Here is a 17,884-nt window from a genome sequence, read left to right on the forward strand (position 1 = left end):
CTGCGCCACCAGGGAAGCCCTGAATTAAATTTTTTGTCTTTTCCAGATATATGCCCAGGAGTGAGATTGATGGATCATATGGCAACTCTATTTTTAGTTTTTTTGGGGCTGCGCCGCACAGCATGCGGGATCTTAGTTCCCCGACCAGGGATCGAACCCATGCCCCCTGTAGTGGAAGCATGGAGTCCTAACCACTGGACCGCCAGGGAAGTCCCTACTTGCAGTTTTTTAAGGAACCTCCACACTGTTCTCCACAGTGGCTGCACCAACTTACATTCCCACCAACAGTGTAGGAGGGTTCCCTTTTCTCAGCATGAGGTGGTACCTCATTGTAGTTTCGATTTGCATTTCTGTAATAATTAGTGACGTTGAGCATCGTCTCATGTGCCTGTTGGCCATCTGTATGTCTTCTTTAGAGAAATGTCTGCTTAGATCTTCTGCCCGTTTTTCGATTGGGTGGTTTGGTTTTTTGTTGTTGAGTTGTATGAGGTGTTTGTATATTTTGGAGAGTAAGCCCTTGTCGGTTGCATCGCTTGCAAGTATTTTCTCCCATTCCGTAGGTTGTCTTTTCTTTTTTTTTTTCTTTTTTTTTTTATGGTTTCTTTTGCTGTGCAAAAACTTGTAAGTTTGATTAGGTCCCATTTGTTTATTTTTGCTTTTATTTCTATTGCCTTGGGAGACTGACCTAAGAAAACGTCGGCGCGATTTATGTCAGTGAATGTTTTGCCTATGCTCTCTCCTAGGTGTTTTACAGTGTCACGGCTTACATTTAAGTCTTTAAGCCATTCTGAGTTTATTTTTGTGCATGGCGTGAGGGTGTGTTCTAACTTCACTGATCTACATGCGGCTGTCCTGCCTTCCCAACACCACTTGCTGAAGAGACTGTCTTTTTCCCATTGTATATTCTTGCCCAGGAGAGTTCTTTTCTTTAGGGTTTTCTGCTGTTTTGTTTTGTTTCCAATGCAAAAGTAAGAGCAATCCTGGCTCAGAGAGAGGTGACTTGCTCAAGGTCACACAAGGTCTCACAGCCCCACGCGGGCGTGAGGCCCGTCCTGCTGAGGTCCTGTGCGTGTCCAGCTCTGCTGAGTTGTTTCTCCCACTCGTGGCAGCACGGGAGCGCCTGGCGGTGCCTCTGCAGAGAGGGTGCCGGTATGGTCAGTGGCCCTCTGTCCTTCCTTTTCAGGGTGACTCTGGGGGACCCCTGGCCTGTGAGGAGACGCCTGGCGTGTTCTATCTGGCAGGGATTGTGAGCTGGGGCATCGGCTGTGCTCAGGCCAAGAAGCCAGGCGTGTACACCCGCATCACCCGGCTGAAGGGCTGGATCCTCGCCATCATGTCCTCCCACTCCCTCTCCACGCCCCCGCCGTCCACCACGAGGACGCCCACCAGCAGTCACCCTGCCAGGACGACGGCTGGCCTCACGGTCCTGGGGGTCGTGGCCAGCAGACCCACCCCCTGGGCCACCAGCAGGGTGACCAGCCAACCTGCCAACAGGACCACCACAGCCATGACCACCACCACTAGGGGACAGACGCCACCTCCACACGCCACGGAGACCACTGTGGGCTCCCAGCTACCAGGTACCCAGAGAAATGGAGTGACGTGGGTGGGTGGCGGGAATCCTGTGTCACCTGCTAGGGCTGCTGTCACAGCGTCCCAGTCTGGGGGGTGGAGATGGTGTCGGCAGGGCTGGAGTCCTCTGAGGCCTCTCTCCTCGGTGTGAGGACGGCCATCTTCTCCCCGCATCCTCATGTGGTCTCCCCTCTGTGGGTGTCTGTGTCCTAATCTCCTCTTATTATACGGACACCAGTCATGCTAGATTAGGGCCACCCGAACCTCATTTTACTTTAATCGTCTCTTTAAAGGCCCCATCTCCAAAAGTCCCATCCTGAGGTTCTGGGGGTCAGGGGCTTCCACTTACGAATTTTGGAGGGGACACAAGTCAGACCATCGTAGGCCCCGACGGCAGGGACCCGGCACTGACAGGGCAGATGCACACGTTAACGGCTGGTCCCACAGGCCTAAGGGGGGTACAACAGGGCAGTAACTGGCTGACAGATGAGACAGAGAACGTGGCCCTGAGCTTGCGTCTGAGATGTGGAGTTCATTTTTATTAAATGTTCATCAGAACCATAGGAAACCGCCCTATTTCTGGGTCAGAAGTAAGGCCCCATCTAATGTAGGCAAGTTCCTATGCCTCAGATAGATGCCGTCCACAGTGTCCCGGGCACCAAGCTTAGAACGGGGCCCGGCTTCTGTTCCCCGCCCTTCGTCGCCCCCCACATTCACACAGAGGCTGGCCCAGTCACCCCAAGTCCCCAGATACAGACCTGCACCCACAAAGTCAGGGTTACGGGCTCGCTGCAGCAAGGCAGCGCACACCAAAGAACCAAGGGGCGGCTCACCAGAGGGAGAGGCAGGCGCTGTGGGATCCGGGGCAGGGGGCTGGAGGGGACGCTGAGAGGAAGCGGAGTTTGACCGGCTCAGAGCAAAGCAGACCACGTGCCAGGGGTCTGGACATGGTGCCTCTCCGGGTACCACAAGAAAGTCGAGTCCAGAGACCCCTCAGCTGAGGTGCTGGACTGGGCTGGAAATCGGGGCACAGTCTCTGTGACTGAGATCCTCCAGGCGCAAGGGGAACTCGCTGCCCCTGCCCGTCCAGCAGGGATACTCAGAGGAGGGGGCGTTTTGATACTTTACGGCTGCACCGTGTCCTTGGGAGAAATACGGGTTCTTGTTAACTCTGCAGCCGGCTGTCTCTGGGTCGGGCCTCCAGCCTGGTGATTCTTCCTTTTCCCGTAGCTACAGTTCTCAACGTGGGGGCCAGGAGGTGGAGGAGGGTTCCTGACACGGCACACATTGTTCGGTGTGGGGACAGGAGGGCCTTCCCCGACCATGGAGGGCAGGGGAGGCGGCTGGCTGGTGGGAGACAGGGCTGGGGAGGGGGCACTGGCTGTGGAGCTGGAAAACAGCCTGTGGGAATTATCAGATGTGTACCTGAGCGCGCGCTCCCCCCCCCCCGCCCCCGCCCCGGGTGCCGACGGCGGTCCCTGCAGCACTCCTCGGAGCTACCCGTTTGGTCTTCCTACTCTTGTGTTCCGAGGGTGCACCCTGTGCTGCAGGTGGGGAAGGGTGTCACAGGACGGAGGGACTACCCTGGGAAGGACACTGGGTCACTAGACCCAGGTAAAGAGCCCCTGACAGGGCATCCAGGAAGACCAGCCAGTGCAGGAGCTGGTGAGACCAGGCAGGGCCTCCTGGGAAGCAGCTGGGGTGTGCAAAGGCCCTGGGGCAGCAGGGAACTTGGCTCCTAGGGGCCTGAAAGAGGCCTGGGAGGAGTGGGGAGCGACAGGGGATGCTGGCCTGGCCCCCAGCTGGAGGTTACAGGAACCAAACTTAAATGCATTATCCGAGAAAAGCCCTGAAGAGGCTCGTTTGTAGGACCAAGCGCCAGGCCCAGGGTCCCTGGGGGAAGGCGTTTCCCCGAGGTGGGTCCCCCACCCCACTCCCTGCTCCCAGGCACCGCTACCCGGGACTGCGCGCAGGGGCGAAGCTGGGCGGTCTGCGTGGAGGAGGCGTGGTCTGACCGCCGACCCATGCCCGCCTCTCCCGCAGACTGCGGCCTGGCGCCGGCAGCAACGCTGACCAGAATCGTGGGCGGCAGCGCCGCGGGCCGCGGGGAGTGGCCGTGGCAGGTGAGCCTGTGGCTACGGCGGCGGGAGCACCGCTGCGGGGCCGTGCTGGTGGCCGAGAGGTGGCTGCTGTCGGCAGCGCACTGCTTTGACGTGTGAGTCCCGCCCGCCCCGAATGGCCTGTGTCCGTGGTTCACCGGGACCCAATCGTAGCCCAAAAACTCAGGGTGTGGCGCCTCCGCGCCTTTGCCTGCAAAGCCCTTTCCCGACACCCGCTGCCCCAGGCCATACCCTCTTCCGCACAGCCCTCCCCTGGCCAGACAGGGCAGCGGGGCGAAGTCCAGTGCCCGACCCCCACCAAACGGGGCGGCTCCGGGCCAGCGGGACACCTCCACCCCTAGCACCACCCTAAAGGTCACCCAGTGGGGAGTCCCCTTCCTGGCAGGGTGCGCAGTAGGAGGACCAGGCCAGGGGCCTGCCCTCCACGGAGAAACCCAGCTCAGGATGCGCCTCGCGGTGCCGAGCTCACAGCGGGTGGGCAGGCGGGAGAGCCGTAATATTAGGTGGAAATGGACACAGCTTGTAGTGTCACCTCAGTGCCTGGGGGCCGGCTGGGCGCGTTCAGGCGCGGGGGGCCCCCCCCTCGTCCTCCCTGCTGTTCTAGGACAAAGGGACGACTCAACCGAGGTCAAGTGCCCGATCTGAGGTTTCCCCAGCCGACCGCGGACGCAGCCCCCGCGGGGCAGGGTGCCGGGGAGCCCCGGGCGAGCAGCGCTGGGGTGCGGGGACCCGGGCGGACGCTTGTCCCCGACGTCCCGCAGCTACGGGGACCCCAAGCAGTGGGCGGCCTTCCTGGGCACGCCGTTCCTGAGCGGCGCTGAGGGGCAGCTGGAGCGCGTGGCGCGCATCCACAAGCACCCCTTCTACAACCTCTACACGCTGGACTACGACGTGGCGCTGCTGGAGCTGGCGGGGCCCGTGCGCCGCAGCCGCCTGGTGCGGCCCATCTGCCTGCCCGAGCCCGCGCCTCGGCCCCCCGACGGCGCGCGCTGCGTCATCACCGGCTGGGGCTCCGTGCGCGAGGGAGGTAGGCGCGGATGGGCCCCCCCGCCCCCCGAGGGTTAAGGGTCCGGGGGCGTCGGGAAGGACCCCGCCTGCACCCCCATCGGGAGTCCCAACGGCGCAGGGAGGGCGCGGGCCCACCAGGTCCCTTCTCGCCCGCAGGCTCGATGGCGCGGCAGCTGCAGAAGGCGGCCGTGCGCCTCCTCAGCGAGCAGACGTGCCGCCGCTTCTACCCGGTGCAGATCAGCAGCCGCATGCTGTGCGCGGGCTTCCCACAGGGCGGCGTGGACAGCTGCTCGGTGAGCGCACTGTGCAACTGGACCGGGGCTCCGCGAGCCAGGCCCCACCCTGCGGTGCGCTTCCTCAGTTAGATCAAACAGGGCACCTTTTGGGTCTCCGAGTTTCCACTGGACAGCCACTTCGTGGACACCCCTAAGAAGCCGGCGTTCCCCCCACTGCACCCTCCCCCACCCCTCAGAGGGTCAGGAGCAGGCCGGGCAGAGGCTGTGGGCTGAGGCCCGGTTCTGCTCCTGGACCGCCAGGCGGGTGCCCACCAATGTCTGCCAGGCGGATGAACGCTCACCCGAGCACTGAACCAATCTCCCAGATAATACGAGTGAGGCTCACAGAGGAAGCCACTAGCTGGGGTCACGGGGGAGCCCAGGTGACACTCCCGTGGTGGCCCAGGAGCACGCAGATCAGGCCAGCCCACCCCTGGCTGCTGCCGGGGAGGTACTGCCTGCTCTGAGTTCCTTTCCTCTCTCCTCTCCTTTCCTCAGGGTGACGCTGGGGGACCCCTTGCCTGCAGGGAGCCCTCTGGCCGGTGGGTGCTAACTGGGGTCACCAGCTGGGGTTACGGCTGTGGGCGACCCCAGTTCCCAGGCGTCTACACCCGGGTGGCTGCTGTGAGAGGTTGGATCGGGCAGAACATCCAAGAGTGACCGCCAAACGGCTGCCCAGGCCTGGGACCAGCGACGCGAAGGTGGCAGGAACCAGCCGGCCACCCTTCCAGAGGAGGGGGTCCAGGTGGCAGGCGGGGGGTGGAGGGGTTGTGGGTTAACTGGGGTGCAATCTAACTGCGTATTTTGTTCCAATAAACACAGCCCCCCGTCTGCAGCCCGCTGGCTCAGCCCTCCATGTCACAGAAACGACGACTGCCCGCCCCTCAGCCAGGGCCCAGAGGTGGGAGGAAAGATGGGGGCGGGGAGGCCTTCCCGGAGAGGGCCACCCCCAGCCTTGGGCAGCCTCACCTTCGAGGCTGCCTTTTATGTGACCGACGCTCCCTGTCACCCGGGAACCCAGGAGTGCTCGGGAAAGAAGGGGAGGGGGGCGCTGAGGCTCAGTCCCCACAGAGGCCCCTAGAGGGGAGACGCACAGGGTTCTCTGCGCCGTACTCAGCACCTATTTGTGTGACCCCAGGAGGTCACGGTTCAGAAGGGGTGTGGCCACAACTCCCTCGTCCAAACCCGGATGCTATGCCCAGGGCATGAGGTTGATCGCCCCGAGCGTGTTGCCAGAGCTGCTCCAGGTCTTTGCTCAACTCTCCGGCCCCGACCCTTAGAAGCGTCCTTGCTCACGACCCTCTGACCCCCCCACCTTTAGCGGGAGTGAACACAATCTTTTTAAGTTAAAGGGTCCAGAGCTACACTCACACACACACAAAGAAAAAAACCAAACGGAACCACTGGGACCAAGATGGCGACAAATCTGACCTCCAACAGACCAAGTCTCGTTATACGCTGATTTGACTACATGAGCATATTAAATGACACACCTACCGGCAGCCAAGACCAGGTATTAAGGATCAAAACAGGATAAAAAGAGGGTGACCCCCCCACTCCCTCGGAGAAGCCCTGCCCCTCCCCCGCAGACTACTGCCTATGGGTCCCCAGCATTAGCCTCACTCCTCCTCCCTTTAAAATTAAATCCCCCTCACCAGGGGGGCAAAAAGTTCGTCTGTGAACTTAGCTCCCGCTTCTCCAGTCTCTGGCCACTGAATAAAGCTTGCGCATGTCAGCTTCTGCTTCCTCATTCACCCACTCCCGAACTCGAATGGAAAAAGGACGCCACCCCCATCCCGAGGCAGCCAGCCTTGGCCAGGCGAGCGGGTCCATACGATTCAATTCGGGAACAAATTTTGGCACCCAACGTGGGGCCCATTCCGTCCTGTAACTCAGGGCTGAACTCCCTGACCCGGGGCTGACAAGGTCAGCTAAATAACTGGGCAGTTTGCCCCAGTTCTGAACCTCTGGGCCAGTGAGGACTACTGAATTTAGTCTGAGATCTAAAAGCAGCCAAGGATCAAGTGGAGTGTCCCCCGCGCTGCGTATCTACAGCAAGGACGCTTGCTACAGATCGGGGCAGTGCCCAGGGGACACCTGACACGGGCTGGGCGCTGACCCCGCTCCGGCCGAGGTTTGGCTGTGAGGGTTGGCAAGTTAAGGGAAAGGATCCTGGTCGTCTCCTTGGAGACAGACCTCAGTCTAGAGGACTGGACTGATCAGTTGGTCATCTAAATAGAGCCGACCCCCTGGCAAGGGGAGAGGCGAGATCGCACAACTGGTTCCCAGTTTGACTGGTTCCTGGCAAGGGGACTGGACTGGACAGGAAGCCCTCCAGACGCCATGGCGTGGCAAGAACACCTCCTTGTTTCATACGTGTGTGATGTGCGCCCTAGTCTCTGTTCTCGGCGCAGGGAAGCGTCAGGCTCTGATCTGTGTGGCCTTGCCTGTCCTAGTGCTCTTGGAAGTAGTACGTGCCGCAACCACAGGTACAGGCTGAGTGCCTACAGGCCACTAGGGCGCTCGCCACCAAACACACTCTCGTGAAAGGGTGCGTTGGTCGTGGACCAGGGTAGGTGAGCGCCAGGCCCGCTGCCAACTGGAAGCACGCAGTAGAACACTCAGCCCCACCGCTGCAGAGTTCCCACCTCTAGGCTCTACTCGGAAACCCAAGAGCACATCTTGTGTTGCTTCCTCTTGCCCTAACTGGCCATCCCGGGCAGGGTCCACATCTCTCTCAGGCAGGTCTCTCCCCGCTACCCTCCATCGCAGGTCCCTAGGGATCCCTCCTCTGAGACACAAACCCTTTAAAAATCTTGTTTTTGCCATATTTCAGGAAAATCACTTTGCCTGGCTGGGGAAGGAAGAGGACCTCCACATTGTTCAAAGGCCTTGGGTCCTTGTGGCTGAGAGTAGAGAAAATTGGATACATGCCAGATGGGCACTCGGCCTCCCTGCCTGGTTACCTGTCACCGAGCAGGGACACGCCCTCTTTGAACAGACCTCCTTGCCTGCCAGGGAGGCCCTGCGGGCAATTCGCCTGATTGGAGAGAGAACCTCCAATTCCTACTCCGCCTTCACCCCATCTCCAGGGACTGGTGGCTGAAAGCACCCACCTACACTGAGTATCTCCTACAGCCCCACAATGGGTCTGGGAATGTCAACTCGCTGAATTAAAAGGAGGCCGTGTAACCAAGGCCCTCTCAGAGGGCGCCTCCCCTTCCAGCCCCTAAGCATACTGGTTCAGGTTTCAGTTAGAGCACCGAGACCTCTTGGTGTGGGATCCATACACTTACCAACCCTGGAACTCCCTTCTCCCCACAGCACTTTTCAAAATGCAAATAGCAGACTTCCCTGGTGGCACAGTGGTTAAGAATCCACCTGCCAAGGCAGGGGACACGGGTTCGAGCCCTGGTCCAGGGGGATCCCACATGCCGCGGAGCAACTAAACCCGTGTGCCACAACTACCGAGCCTGCGCTCTAGAGCCCGCGAGCCACAACTACTGAGCCCATGTGCCACAACTACTGAAGCCGTGCACGTAGAGCCCGTGCTCCGCAACGAGAAGCCACTGCAATGAGAAGCCCGCTCGTCGCAACTAGAGAAAGCCCAGGCACAGCAATGAAGACCCAACACGACCAAAAATAAATTAATTAATTAAAAAACACCCCAAAACGCGAGGTTACTTCTAATCTCTCTTCTGGTATTGGAGTCTCAGCCTGAGGGTCCTCGTGACCTCCTCCCTCCACCAAGGGCAGCTACTCCCCTTCTGACAGTTCACCTGAGACTCCTGAGTCATCTACCCCTACCTCTCCTGGTTCCCTGATGCCTTCTACTCCCCCCAATCCACCACCCCCTACCTGCTGCCCCCTTCCTGACTCTCCCACCTCCATCTCTCCACAGCTCCCTCGCGGATCAGTCCACTGCACACCCATAGCCGCGTTCAGTACCAGCCCTTTGGAATCAGTGGGCTATTCCCCCTTCAGGAGGTCCCCAGAGGAGGGGGCAGTATGACCATATGTACGTACCCTTGTCTTCCCAGATCTACATAACTGGAAGGATAGATCCAAGGGTTTGAAGGATACCCCAAGGGAGTCCTTAATTTAGTCCAGGGAATATTCACACCCACTTCCCCACTTGGCGGCTGTCCAAACCCTCCTGAACATCTTATTCTCCGGGGAAGAGAGGGCACTGATTGTAACTAGTGCAAGGGAGGAAGCTGATGAGACCCATCAAAATAATGCAGGACACGCTCTACACCCGCCTGGAATCCAGGCCGTTCCCAGCACGGACCCTGGGTGGGGCTGCTGAGAGGAAAACGGCCGGCAGCACCTCACGCGTTTCAGGGGTGTGACTGTGAAGGGCATTCATCCGGCAAAGAAGAAACCCATAAACGGGACTAGGGTTCAGGGATCATCCGGGGCAGAAGGGAGACCCACCCCCCCCAACCCCGGCTTTCCTGGAATGCCTCAGGAGTGCCGGCGTGTACGCGGACGTGAGCCTGGGGTCAGGGGCAGGGCAGGCCGTTCTCAAGGCCCATTCCACTTCCCAGAGCGCCCGGACACGAGGAGAAAACGACAGAAGTTGGAGACAAGGCCCCCAGGCCCCCTTCCCAGGGCTGGAGCCAGCATTTCGGGGCTTCAAGAACCGGGATCTGCGGGCGTTTGCTGAGGCAGGCAGACGAGCAGAACCAACTGGCAGTATTCTGGCTTCCGTGACTCAGGGTCACCAGCGGCCCTGTGATGGTGCTCCCTCCTCCCCACCACCGAAGGGACCCCGTGACATCCATGAGTCGCCAGGGTTTCGAAGACCACACCCACAGTGGAGAGCGGGGCTCAGGGCCAATACAGGGTGCACAGTGCCTGGAGCAGAGCCACTGGAAGGGGGTGCCCCAAAGGTCTCGGAAGGAAGCCAAGGGGACCACGGTGTCCTGGCCCACCCTCACTGGTTCCACAAGGGGAAGAAGAAGAGGGCTGAAGGGGCCCAGGGGCTCCCTGAAGGAGCCTCGGCTGACCCTGACCGTCGCGGGGAGAACCGTTGACATTCTAGTCACACGCGGGCTACCTACTCAGTCCTGAGCATCCAACAAGGCAGGATGACCGAAGAAAAATGTACAAGGATGGGAGTGGACGGGGAGCCACAGGAGCGTAATTTTATAGAGCCCTTTTGAGCGTGGTTTGGAACAGAGAACGTCATCTCATTTTTCTATGTCCCGAAACGCCCAATTCCTCTAACAGGAAGGGACCTACTATACAGATTGGCAGCTACACTTTACCTGAGACAAAAACCTTACCACTGAAACACCTAAGACCCGCTTCTGTTCTGCAGCCCTAGTGTTACTGCTCTCGGCCAAAAATAGTGGCCCAGGGGGTAAGGCTCCACGCTCCAATGCAGGGGGCCTGGGTTCCATCCCTGGTCGGGGAACTAAGATCCCACGTGCCATGGGGCAACTAAGCCCGTGCGCCGCAACTACTGAGCCCATGCACCACCATGAAAGATCCCGCGTGCCGCAAGGAGGATCCTGCGTGCCACAACTAAGACCCGGTGCAGCCAAATAAATAAATTAATTCATTATTTTTTTAAATGGCCCCATTATCCTTAAGGGGGTTAATCCCTCTGTAGAGTCCTGCAACACTGTGGGCAGAGCCGGGAGGGCACCGCTTGGTCCTAATCAAGGTGCGACCCGGCCACAATCACCCAGAGCAACACCACTTAAGCAAAGAAGCGCTGGTGGGCACAAAGCCCACTCAAGCAAGGGCTTCTCAGACCCTGCCAGTGCCCTAGCAACCCTTCTATTCTGCCGGTAAAGGAGCCGAATGGGAGATACCAGCCAGTTCAGGACCCCTGGGCCATAAATGAAGCTACGGAGGAGATTCACCCTGTGGTGCGAAAGCCGTACCCATTACTCTACCCAAAACCCTGAGAGGACCTGGTACTCTGTTAAGACTTAACAGATGCCTTCTCTGTGTGCCCCTAACCCCAAAATCTCATTAAGATTTTGCAATCAAAAGGCAGGAACCCTGACAGCACGAAGAAACAACTGTGCTGGGTGGCTCCGCCCTGAAGATCGTGGTGAGCTCGAGTTAGAACAGGGAACTGTACTTCAGCATGCGGACGACACTCCTATCACCAGCCCCACCAAACAGCCTGTAACACAGCTAACGCCTTCAATCATCTGGCGGAGAGAGGACAGGAAGTTTCAAAGGAAAGAGCCCAGCTCCCCCTCCAGCGGGTAGAACACTTAAGATTTATAGTAGAAAAGGGGCACAGGGCGCCATCTAAGGAGAGGAAGGGGCTGATGTGCCAGACGGCAGGCACCCCTAGTAAGGGAAAGCAGCTCCGGGGTTTCCTGGGGATGCTTGTATAGGGATTCCCAGCTTTGGCTTAACTGCTAAGCCCTGGCATGAACAATTAAAAGGGAAGAACCCTGACTTTTGGGGTGGACCCCCAATCGTGACCGGGCACTCCTGGAACTGAAAAGCTGTCTCGTGAGAGCCACACCCGCCTTCCCCGCGGTCCCCTCCATCTGTATGTACATGAGAGAGGAGGAACTGCCCCAGGGGAGCTTTCACAAAACTGGGACCTCTGACTCCAGGTCGTAGCTAAAGGGTGTCCCCCGTGCTCACGGGCTGGAGCTGGTACTTCTCAGCTCTTCAGAGAGGCTGACAAATTAACCTTTGGACAGGCCCTGACCATCTGGTACTCCCTCCAGCCCCTCATAACCCTGCAAGTCCAAGCCGCACTTCTAGACAACACGTCTGTGACTGAGGCCCTGTGGCGTCCTCACCCTGCCCCCCTGCTACCTCAGCCAGGCCCCAGATTAACCCGTGGTCGTGAGAAAGCTATGGAACAGGGTTACCCCCGTCGGCCTGACCTGAAGAGCTCCCCTAGAGAGAATGCAGCCTCAGAGTGGCTCACCCACGGGAGGAGCTTTATGAAAGATGGGACACGAAAGGCAGGACGTGGTGGTTTCCATCGCTCAAGGGGTGCAGGCTAGAGCTCTGCCCTCTGGCCGCTCTGCCCAGAGGGCCCCGTTAACTGCCCGGATTAACTGTCCTAATCGGGGCACTAGAGCCGGGGAAAGGAAAGCCGTCAATGCCTACACGCTCATGGGGCCATGTGGAGGGGGAGGGGAACGCTGACCTCAGGGCACAAACAGATGAAGAATGAGGGAGACATGATGTAGCCGCTGGAGACTACACTCCTGCCTGTGGAAGCAGCAGGCATTCACCGCAGAAGCCATCAAAAGAGAGAAGCAGGAATATAAGAGGAGACAACGGGGCAGACAGGGCAGCTAAACAAGCAGCAGAGGCTGGGGACAGCTCTGATGCCACTCCTGCCGGGGCCCCCAGGCGCTAACTCCCATCCGCCCCCCGAAGGAGAGGGAAAAGGCTTTGGGATGCGGCTGCTTTAAAAGCCCAGGATACCCGGGGTGACGGCTCCTCCCGCCGGCCTCTGCACTGCAGGCCACCAGGGAAGCTGGCCCGAGCACACGTTATGGGCAGGAGGCCTGTATCAATGGCTCATCAAGTCCACGACTACCCCCAATCTCCGCCATCTCCTTAAACGGGGATGAAGCGTGCCCTATCTGCCTCCGGAATAATCCCAACACTTAGGCAGCGACCGCCACCCAATATGAAGGCACGTGTCCAGGTCAGGACTGGCCAGCTGGTTTTATAGTAACGCCCCAGGCACGAGGAAATTCCAGACTCCTACCGGCTGTGACTGCCACCTTCCCCGGCCGGATCGAGGTGTTTCCCACCTGAACCAAGACTGCCCTGGAGGTCTCCTAGGCCCTGCTCAAGGAAATAATCCCTCGGTTTGGGCTCCCCAAGTCCATCCCGAGTGACAGTGTGCCTGCCTTTGTTTCCCAAATTACTAAGGGACTCTCTAGAGCTCTAGGAATTACATGGGGTTTATACTCCACTTGGACACCAGAGTCCTCAAGAAAAGTAGAACAAATCAAACCCTCAAAAGAAACTTAGAGGGCTTCCCTGGTGGCGCAGTGGTTGAGAGTCCGCCTGCCAATGCAGGGGACGTGGGTTCGTGCCCTGGTCCGGGAAGATCCGACGTGCCGCGGAGCGGCTGGGCCCGTGAGCCATGGTCGCTGAGCCTGTGCGTCCGGAGCCTGTGCTCTGCAACGGGAGAGGCCACAACAGTGAGAGCCCCGTGTACCGCAAAAAAAAAAAAAGAAAAGAAACTTAGAGAAACTAGGCTCAGACACTTATCAACCCTGGATGTCCCTTCTCCCCACAGCACCTTTCAGAACGCAAATAGCGGACTTCCCTGGTGGCGCAGTGGTTAAGAACCCGCCTGCCAATGCAGGGGACACGGGTTTGAGCCCTGGTCCGGGAAGATCCCACATGCCGCGAAGCAACTAAGCCCGTGCGCCACAACTACTGAGCCCGCGCTCTAGAGCCCAAGAGCCACAACTACTGAGCCCACGTGCCACAACTACTGAAGCCCGTGTGCCTAGAGCCTGTGCTCTGCAACAAGAGAAGCCACCGCAATGAGAAGCCCGCACACAGCAACGAAGAGCAGCCCCCGCTCGCCAGAACTAGAGAAAGCCCGCACGCAGCAACGAGGACCCAACGCAGCCCAAAATAAATGAATTTATAAATTAAAAAAAAAAAAAAAAAAGAATGCAAATAGCCCCCAAAGGAAAGCTCAGGTTGAGTCCGTATGAGCTCATGTACTGGAGGCCCATTCCTGAAGGACCTGGCTCCAAGACCAACCTGAGGGATATGAAGCGACTGAAATACACCTTGCAGAAAGGGGAAATAAGCAAAGCTTTACACGCCTACAGGGATCCGGAACTGCCTTCCCTTTCTGACATCACTTTCCACCGTTTCTCCCCTGGGGATTGGGTTTATTTGAGAACCCAGAAGGCTGGAAAACCACAAGACCAGTTAGACCCCAAGTGGACAGGTTAGCTAGTGATCTTGACCACTCAGACTGCCTGACAATTACATGGCACAGCCCCGTGGACCCACCATACCACAGTGAAGGCAGCTCCCACACCTGAGGAAGAAGTTACTGAGCCACCCACTCCATACACCTGTGAACCTGTTATAGCCCTTAAGTTACTTTTCAAAAGGAAGAACTTACGGGTAGATAAGTAATGTGGTGGACAGGCTTAGCAGCTGGCTAAGCCTGTCCCTTATAATTGTCCACATGAAACGAGAGCTTAAGGCAGTAGTCCATTTCTCGGGGATTACAGCCTGTGGACAGACTCTATCCCAGTGCTGGTCTGTCACCCCCACCCACAGGGTGATGCCTGTGGATGAAAGGTGTTGCATTTTGCCCCTAAGAATGACAGCACCACTCTCACCTTGGCTCACGGACCTGCTAAACCTACCCCTCTTGAACGCAGCTTTCCTGCTTGGCGCTCATCCCTGAAATTAACATCTCCAGCAAATACAAAGCACTCACTCCAAAGTGCGGTCCTGCGGCCACTGCCCATGTCAGCAGCCCCCACCAAAGGGAGAAGCTTGCAGTAATGCCCTGGGGCTGCTCCGGACTCTGAGCACTGCTTCTTCCATTACTCCACAATTTCAGTGCCGCGGGATTGACTCCTATGGAAATCTCACCCACTGGTGCCCTCTGCACCCACTCAACGAATACACACAGGGACCAGACGGGAGATGCACTTATGGGGGAGGGAAGACGCCAGTTGTCTCGGGTTTAGCGTGGGGCCCTGCTGAGGCCTGGGGAAAAGCCACTAGTCAAGAACCCCCCATGACCCCTGCTACGCAGGTGGGCCTCTCCCCTCACACTGCAAGGGAACCCCCTCTTGGGCTAGCCACTTAGGGAGGTGGTTCAATTCCTCAGAAGTGTGCTAGGCATGCGCTCCCCCTGGGTACCTGGTTCCTTTGTGGCCCGAGAATAAACCAATTGCCCCATCAGAACAACCCCAACTCCTTCCCTTCTCTGGGGTGGGCTCTAGCCTCTCCTTGCTTAAATAATGCCCAATTTATGAAACAATGCACACTAGGCCGGCCAAGTTCTAGGAACCTAGGTATAACCATTCATAACATCGGTATCACCTAGCCCTGAGATCAAAGGACAATGGGACTCATTCTGGCAGGGGCAGGGATAGCTCTCCGACTGGTGGCCCCCTGGGGAGGTCTCACATACCATGAAATCACTCTACAAGATCTCACACCAGGGGACTACCCTGGTGGCGCAGTGGTTAATATTCCGCCTACCAATGCAGAGTACCCGGGTTCGATCCCTGGTCCGGGAAGATCCCACATGCCGTGGAGCAACTAAGCCCGTGCGCCACAACTACTGAGCCTGCGCTCTGGAGCCCGCAAGCCACAACTACTGAGCCCGTGCTCCACAACAAGAGAAACCACCAAGATGAGAAGCCCACGCACTGCAGTGAAGACCCAACTCAGCCAAAAATAAATAAATTAAAAAAAAAAAAAAAGATCTCACACCGGCCCTTGAGAATTCGTCTAAAATCACGGAGGTTGCCTTATAAGGACCCCGTACTCCTCTAGACTCACTAGCAAACGTTGTTCTCGACAATAGGCTAGCCCTTGACTATCTCCTGGCTGAGCAAAGGGGAGTCTGCGCAGTTTTGAATAAAACCTGCTGCATGTACGTCGATAACTCTGGTCAGACTGAAGTCAACATAAAAGAGATCTATGAACAAGCCCAGTGGTTACATAGATGTAACACACAAGGTTACGCGGGGGACACGGGTTGGTGCCCGGGTCTGGGAAGATCCCACATACCGTGGAGCGGCTGGGCCTGTGAACCATGGCCGCTGGGCCTGCGCGTCCGGAGCCTGTGCTCTGCAAAGGGAGAGGCCACAACAGGGAGAGGCCCACGTACTGCGAAAAAAATTTTAAAAAAATAAAAAAGGAAAATTAGGGCTTCCCTGGTGGCGCAGTGGTTGAGAGTCCGCCTGCCGATGCAGGGAACACGGGTTCGTGGCCCGGTCCGGGAAGATCCCTCATGCCGCGGAGCGGTTGGCCACGTAAGCCATGGCCGCTGAGCCTGCGCGTCCGGAGCCTGTGCTCCGCAATGGGAGAGGCCACAGCAGTGAGAGGCCCGTGGACCACAAAAAAAAAAAAACAAAACCACAAGGTCAAGAACCAGGCTCCATCTGGGATATAGTCACGCAGAGCCCCCGCAGCTGAACTGGCTTCTTCCGCTGCTTGGCCCACTAACTGCTATCATACACCGGCTCACCTTCGGGCCTTGTCTCCTTGACCGCCTTGTCAACTTCGTTAGTAAATGGCTTGAAACCATCAAACTTCAGATGATACTAACACAAGAATACAAGCAACTGGGACTGCATCTTGGTGACGATCAAACTTACTTTAGGTTAGTCAGAAATCCAGAAAAAAACTACACCCACGTTCGGCAAAAAGCAGCTTCAGCAATCAAACCTCCGCCCTTCAGTGCCCCCTCAAGAACGAGGAGCAGCAACAAGGGAAGGGGGCATTTTGTTGCCAGATCTAAGCCAGGTCTTTGCTCAAAACCTGCCACCCTCCCCGCCACACCTTCAGCAGGAGTGAACATAAATCTGTAAGTTAAAGGGTCCAGAGATAAGAGACGAAGCCACACGCACAAAGGAAAAAACAAGTGGAACCAGCTGGGACCAAGATGGCGGCAAATCCAACCTCCAACAGACCCTGAACCTCATTATGTGTTGATTTTACTATATTAACATATTAAATGACACACCTACCAGAGGCCAGTACATTAAAGACCGAAACAGGATAAAAACGGTGTCCTCCCCCCCAACTCCCTCAAAAAAGCCTTGCCCCTTCCCCAGTAGGCTAATGCGTGTACCTCCCAATCATTAACCTCACTCCTCCCTTTAAAATTAAATCCTCCTCGCCAGGTGGGTGAGAAGTTCAGCTGTGAACTTAGCTCCCGCTGTTCCATTTATTCGGCCACTGAATAATACTCGTGCTATGTCAACTCTGCTGCGGCCCCAGCAGGGTCCACAGGACTTAATTCGGTAACAGGCGCACAAGGGGAGGTGGCAGCGGGGCCAGGGCTCTCCCAAGACCCAAGCTACACCCACTAACACGCGTGCACGTAGGCGGAGGGGCCGGGAAGAGTCCCAGTTGTCCCAGCACCAATCCCGTTCTCATAAACTTCTGGCAGGCAGTACGCACAGGCTGGCCCCCGCCTCACAAACAGCATTTACGGAAATGGGTCCGGGACCAGGGCAAGGCTGGGGGGTGGCCTGCTGGCGCGTCGCGGTCACATGTTGGCTCGTTCCCGCTGCAGCCGCGAGTTATAGGCACGGGACACGGTGTTCCAGGCGTCCATGTAGCGGTCCATGCACATGGCGATGCACTTCTGGGGACGGGGAGGGCGCACGGCTCAGGTCTGGACCGCGGCCAGCGCCCCCCCACCCCGGCAGCGGATTGCGCACGCGCCGCGGCCCCATCGCGTCGCCCAGTTAGTCCGCGTGCATGCGCAGAGACCTCCCCGCCGGGTCCGGGCCCGCGACCCCGCCGGCCCCCCGCGTTTACCTGCTCCGAATTGTCCAGGGAGCCCCCCGGCTTCCCGATGCACTTCCGGAAGCACTTGTCCGTCATCCTCTGTGGGGACACGCGAGCCCTCAGTTGCGACGCCGGCCCCCGGCGGCCCCCGCCACCCTCGGCCCCCCGCCCCCGCCCCGGACCTGCAGCAGCTCTTGCGCGTTGGCCACGGCGATCTGCACTTTCACCTGCTCCATGATAAGCCCAGGGTCCAGCTTCCCGCCGCCGGAGCTCCCGAAATCCGAGCCGAAGCCACCCTCCATGGCTCCGCAAAGTCAACCGGACAGCGGCAGCGTGTGCCCACCTGCACCCACGCCGGAAGTCGGACACCGCAGGGCCCCACGGGAAATGGCGTCCGAATGCGCTGGCGGGCGGGACTACAGCTCCAATAAGGCCGCG

At 58.2% G+C, this 17,884-nt stretch overlaps 2 protein-coding genes and 1 long non-coding RNA gene across 7 annotated transcripts in view; 1 reads left to right on the forward strand and 2 right to left on the reverse strand.

Moving 5' to 3' along the window:
* Nucleotides 1-5,635, forward strand: part of TMPRSS9 (transmembrane serine protease 9) — a 30,234-nt gene extending 24,599 nt beyond the window's left edge. The window contains exons 14-18 of the mRNA XM_027085691.1: nucleotides 1,184-1,580; nucleotides 3,616-3,787; nucleotides 4,454-4,719; nucleotides 4,857-4,993; nucleotides 5,474-5,635. Coding sequence (XP_026941492.1) covers nucleotides 1,184-1,580; nucleotides 3,616-3,787; nucleotides 4,454-4,719; nucleotides 4,857-4,993; nucleotides 5,474-5,635 — 1,134 coding nt within the window. The remainder of the gene's footprint in view (nucleotides 1-1,183; nucleotides 1,581-3,615; nucleotides 3,788-4,453; nucleotides 4,720-4,856; nucleotides 4,994-5,473) is intronic.
* TIMM13 (translocase of inner mitochondrial membrane 13) overlaps nucleotides 1-17,828 on the reverse strand; it is a 22,322-nt gene extending 4,494 nt beyond the window's left edge. For 3 of the 5 annotated variants that reach the window (XR_003428424.1, XM_027085698.1, XM_027085700.1), the window contains exons 1-2: nucleotides 17,629-17,828; nucleotides 17,477-17,545 (exon numbers count right to left, since the gene is read on the reverse strand). Coding sequence is in view for 4 of the 5 variants with exons in the window: in XM_027085698.1 (XP_026941499.1) it covers nucleotides 17,477-17,545; nucleotides 17,629-17,748 (189 nt within the window). In the remaining variant the exon portion in view is untranslated. Of the gene's footprint in view, nucleotides 1-16,626; nucleotides 17,301-17,476; nucleotides 17,546-17,628 lie in introns of those variants that run through there. The other 2 variants (XM_027085699.1, XM_027085701.1) reach the window with 2 other exon arrangements.
* Nucleotides 960-4,460, reverse strand: LOC113608801 (uncharacterized). Its single transcript, XR_003428425.1, has 2 exons — nucleotides 1,632-4,460; nucleotides 960-1,132 (listed from the first exon to the last, which is right to left on the reverse strand). It is a non-coding gene; the product is annotated as an uncharacterized LOC113608801 (long non-coding RNA).
* Nucleotides 17,829-17,884: the final 56 nt, after the last annotated feature.

Source organism: Aethalodelphis obliquidens, unplaced genomic scaffold, assembly GCF_003676395.1.
Source record: "Aethalodelphis obliquidens isolate GAN/ISIS:26980383/991018 unplaced genomic scaffold, ASM367639v1 scaffold53, whole genome shotgun sequence".
Taxonomy (NCBI): domain Eukaryota; kingdom Metazoa; phylum Chordata; class Mammalia; order Artiodactyla; family Delphinidae; genus Aethalodelphis; species Aethalodelphis obliquidens.